Here is a 5,544-nt window from a genome sequence, read left to right as displayed (position 1 = left end):
TCCCATCCTCTGGACCACCACTCTTGTTGACCTAGCCCCTCCTTCCCAGGTGCAGGACCCTCTCATAAAAGCTTATCTGGCAGATTATCTCCAATTCAATTGCAGATGACTGCCTGACAGAGCTGGGTGTCTTCAGGGAAGAGACCAGTGACCAGGAATTCAGTGCAGCTCTGCTTATAAGAGGAGGCTGTGAGGGAATTCCTTCAGAGATCCTGGTCAGCCACAAGACAACGCAACCATTATCATCCAGACAGTTCCCCATAACTGTCTTGGACGGTCACCTGTGGGCGACCATGAGCTTCTTCCAACAGACCAATAACTCAGAGGAGCAGTTCTTTTCAAGGATTTCAGATGAGGAAGATGAAATTGATATTCTGGGAGAAGATGACAATTGTGGCTTCCAGCAACATTTCTGCCTCAAGGCTCAATCTTCGGACATGGATACTGAGGAGATGTCTCCCACCAAATCCAGCTGTGGGGAATCAGAGAGTGACTCTTCTGGAGAGAGTGAGTCTACAGAACAGACTATGAACGCTGGAGGTAAATCAAAAAGGACCTTGGTGAAACCTCCATATTCTTACATCGCCTTGATCACAATGGCTATTCTACAGAGTCCCCACAAAAAACTGACCCTCAGCGGAATCTGTGACTTCATCAGCAATAAATTCCCCTACTATAAGGACAAATTCCCAGCCTGGCAAAACTCCATTAGGCACAACTTGTCCCTTAATGACTGCTTTATCAAGATCCCCAGGGAACCGGGCAACCCAGGCAAGGGAAACTATTGGACCCTGGACCCAGCTTCAGAAGACATGTTTGATAATGGAAGTTTCCTCAGGAGGAGGAAACGATTTAAAAGACACCACAATGAATTCATTAAAGATAGCTTGATGGTCTACCCTCCTTTTCATTACTACAGACCTTACAGGGCTCTTCACCCACAGACTTATGTTCATCCTCATGTCATAACGCCTGTGCCCATAACTGAAAGACTAGTGATTCCTGCACACCAGCAAATCCCTTACCAGGATATGCCTCAGGGGAAAATCCCCAGCAACATCCAAGGACTAAATATACAGCTCAAACCCCAGGCTTTAAGCAACCAACATCCTCCAAACAAATGCTCCTTCAGCATAGAGAGCATTATGAGGAAAACCAAGGAGCCAGAAATTTCTGTTCCAGACCTCCAACAGTCCTGGAACTATAGTCATTTTCAGCAAAGGTCAGCTTCCATGTTACCAGCTATACTTAACATGAATGCTGGACCTCTGGTATCATCCTATGGAGCCCGGCAGTACTGTCATATGAGGTTCCCCACTAGCTTCTGATGTATATACTTATATACTGTTCTAGAATTACCCGCAACTAAACTTGAGCAATCACACTTACTGCGCTGCTTTTGGCTTAATGGACCAATGTCTGATCTAGAGAAAATTATTTATTAATGTACTATTCTATATAAAACCCCACATTTTGTCCTCACTGCATTGCTATGATCAGGACTTAGTAATACACCAATGGTGAGGAAGGAATGGATATTCGTGGTTGCTGTGTGTTTTTTATTTTTGTTTTGTTTTGTTTTTTGACTCTCTGTGGGTAGAGTGTTGTATTTAAATGTCTGCATGGCTGGTATGTTTTCTTTGATGTTTCATTGCTTATTGAAATGTACATAGTTATAAAGTATTTATTGTCAGAGAATAATAACATGTGTGGTAAGTCCATACAATAAAATCTTTTAATAGTTATAAAAAGGGGTGGTTTCATTTAGTCCTTTTTAATTTAAAATATATGTTTGTATTCTTTTATTTAAGGAAAATTTTATATAATTTACTTTCTGTTTTATAAATATGCCTTGCAATATAAGAGTACAGGCCTAAAATTGTGTTGAAAACTATAAGAAAATGATTCAAGAGTTTAAAGCAATGTTCAAAATCAGGAGAGTTTTCAGTGTAATGTATAGCAGTAAATGCAGTGTATCTAAGACCAGGTAGTTTACATTAGTATTTATCATTTGATACACAAAATTGCAAAAAAAACTATATTAGAGCTAATTATATTTATATAAGTGAGCTGGTAATATTTACTTATTGCTAAACTGGTGATCCACTCAAGCAATTGTGGATTCAGATGCTCCATTTAAAAATAATTTACTTAAAAAAAATACCCTGATATAGTTGTATTATTTATTCACTGGACATAACACATAGTGGTAAAACACTGATTACATTTCTCACATGTGCTTGACTGATAGGTTGCTATGTTCCGCATGTAAAATTTAGAAGTATCCCATCAGGTTCAGTTCTATCCCCATCCCGGGGAGCGGAGGCCGGGGAAAATTTCCTACTTTAGCAAATAAGTGCTTCTGAAGAAACCTATAGCGGAGAAAATATAATTTTTTAAATTCATAAAAAAAAAATTGGAAAATATTTATCTCAATCAAAAATGGCAGTACCAATAATTGCACAATAATAATAATGCCACCTGGAACAATGTTAAACAGTACTTGCTATTTTCCTTTGGTACTGGTACTGGTATCACTACCTGTAATGCATTATTCTTTTCTTCTAAATTAAAATGCAAAAAACTGAAAAGCTAGCCAGACTGACTATGCTGGTGAAAATTTTAATTCATCCATTCCGTTTAACTTTAAATAAGTTTTGAAATCTGTATAGCATTCTGGCTATGGGTCTATGTATTACGTAAAACACCTTATGCATGTTGTGTATTTTGCTGTCAGTCATTTTTGATTTCACTTAAGTGAACATCCACAATGCAGCTGTGTTTCAGTACACCACAAAACATAGGGGTAGATTTCCTAAAACTGGAGAGTGCAAAATCTGGTGCAGCTCTGCATAGAAACCAATCAGCTTCCATGTTTTTTTTGTCAAAGCTTAATTGATCAAACTGAAGTTAAAAGCTGACTGGCTGCCATGTACAGCTGAGCCAAATTTTGCAGTCTCCAGTACCAGTTACTAAACCAACCACAGAGTGAGGCATTACTGTTCATTGTGATGTGCTGCATCAGCAAAAAATGCAGGTACTTTTTTTTAACCGTTCCATTGGGTCACTAAAACACATGTGATATAACATGCGTTAATGCTACACACACACATGTGAGAAGGGGCCCTTATCGATTTTCTATGCAAACTATACTAAAACACTGATTCCCTATCTTCTTGAAAAATTGAGAACTGTACTTACTCATATGGAATTTCAAGAACAGTCAGTAGAGCTGATACACGAACAGTCCTTGCACACTCCCATACCCTGGATGCCTCTGCTGTAATGAGGAATATATTGAGTGCTTCATGTCTCCAGGACTTCACTGTATGTTCATTTTCCTGAACTTAATTTCAAGACCAGGGTCCCTAATACATTACTAGAAGGGGAAGGTACTTTCCATTACTTTATGCAAACTGCTTTATATAGATTCTTCAAAATGGTAGCAGAGTGCCATTGATCAATGCAGCAGGTTTGGTGTTTAATTTCATGCTTTAAAACAATAGATCCCGGTGGTTGTGGGGGTCTGTGGGCAGGGGGGCTTATCGGAGTCTGGAAGCCCCCTACAACAAGGGGGCCCCCAGATCCCAGCTCCCCCAAAGTGAATGAGTATCGGGTACATCGTACCCCTACCCATTCACCAAAAAAGGGACAATTTTTTTGACAATTCCTTTATTAAAAAATAAAAAAAATAGTGTCCCTCAATGTGAATCCATCGTCAATCATGCCGCCCGCCAACCTGAAAAAAAAAAAAACTGTCTGCCTTCTGGGACGGCCTTCAGCCAAATGCCTCCTCTGTGCTTAAAAATTTCTTATATGGGTAAGGGGCAGGGCCACCTTGATACGTCACTCATTGGCACCGTCCCTTTTGACATCACGGAATGCTGGGCATGTGACGTCTGAAGGAGGCCATCCTAGAAGGAGGAGCATTTTAGAGTTTTTCGATTTTTCGGGTCAGCGGGTGGCGTGATTGAAGATGTATTCACATTGAGGGACACCATTTTAAGGGATTATAATTATTATTATTATTATAAAAACGTGTCTCTTGTTTTTATTACTTTTTGACACTTTTTTGGTGAATGGGTAGGGGTACAATGTACCGGATACTCATTCACATAGAGGGGGGCTGGGATCTTGTTAAAGGGGGCTTCCGGACTCCGATAAGCCCCCTGCCAGCAGACCCCCACAACCACTGGCGCCCCTGCTCCAAACTACCCACCCCCCCCCCATGTTGAGGGAATGTGGCCTGGTTTGGTTTCGGAGGGGGGGCGCTCACTCGTCTCCCCCCTTCCCCGACCTGCTGAGCTACATACCCGGATAAGGGCCTGTTATGGAATGGGGGTGACCCCATGCCATTTTTCTTTTCTTTTTTTTTAACTGGGTGTTTGGCAAACGACCGAACAGACAAGTATTCTCCCTGAACTCATGCTCTGGCCGAACCGTTCGCCCATCCCTATTTACAAGTACTAGGAGTTTTAAATTGGATGGAGTTCGATAAATTACATTTTAAAACATATATATGAAGGTTCTAAACATGTTTATAATGATAGGGAATTCTTTTAGAAATATAATTAATGAACAAAAATGAAAAAGGCTAATTATTGCAGATTTAGGTATTTATTAAAGATTAAGCTCTGTGGTAAAAGGGTTATAGAAAGTATAAAACGATGTGAACTGTGGTCAGTGGGTGTAAAAAATGCCCCTAGATTGGTAGTCAGTGGGAGTAAAAAATGCCCTTATATCAGTAAGAGTATAAATTGCCCCTGCGTTGTTGGTCAATGTGAGAATAAAAAATGCCCCTGCATTAGACCTGGTTCACACTAATGTGATTGCAGATGCCACTTGGGTTGCATTGAATCGCATGACAATGAAAATAACATTGTTTCCAAGGGTGCCTGTTCACAACAATGCAGCGCAGCTACAATGCAATTTGGAAAAGGTTCCTGAGCTACTTTGGTTCGATTTACAGTGCGATATGGTCCCATTGAATATGCAAACTGCATCCAAAATGCAACCGAAGTTGCACTGTATAATCGCACTGCAAATCGCATTGCAGTAGTGTGAACTGAGCCTGAGTGGTCAAAGGAGTAAAAAAATACCTGTATGTTAGTGAAAATAAAAAAAATAAAAAAAATCCCTGCGTCAATGGTCAATGAAGTTTGGCATTTAAAAAAAAAAAAATTCTCACCTAGGTGGATGCAGCATCAATCTGATGCTGCACCTGTCCCTGCTGACTCTGCAGTGAGAACTGAGTGAACAAACAGCGCTGATCGCTCAGTTCTCCCCCTCCACTCTGAGCAGCTCTCTGCTCTCCCCTCCCCTGCACACTAGAATGCTAGGTTGTGGTGGGGTAGGGAGGGGCTGGCTTAGGGTCTAAGCAGATCGCTGAGATGCTGAACCAGCTGCCAGTCTAGGCTTCTAACAGACAGACAACTGAAAAAGACTACAACAGACAGACAAACAGCTGACAGAGTGAGAGACAACAGAAAATGGGTCATAGGAGTGCAGAACGAACTGAACTCCTGTGGCCATACTTCTCCTTTA

At 40.9% G+C, this 5,544-nt stretch overlaps 1 protein-coding gene across 1 annotated transcript; it reads left to right on the top strand.

Annotated features, from left to right (window-relative positions):
* Positions 1-293: 293 nt before the first annotated feature.
* LOC309545119 (forkhead box protein D5-A-like) lies at positions 294-1,503 on the top strand (the record flags this gene model as incomplete). Its single annotated transcript, XM_082244251.1, has 1 exon — positions 294-1,503. One exon carries the CDS (start codon positions 294-296, stop codon positions 1,326-1,328), a length of 1,035 nt encoding a protein of 344 aa, XP_082100377.1. The 3' UTR covers positions 1,329-1,503.
* Positions 1,504-5,544: the final 4,041 nt, after the last annotated feature.

The sequence above is a fragment of the Pelophylax lessonae genome, assembly GCF_965119305.1.
Source record: "Pelophylax lessonae genome assembly, chromosome: 1".
NCBI classification, from domain to species: domain Eukaryota; kingdom Metazoa; phylum Chordata; class Amphibia; order Anura; family Ranidae; genus Pelophylax; species Pelophylax lessonae.
Note: the sequence above shows the minus strand (reverse complement) of the source record. Positions and strands in the feature narration are given on the sequence as shown.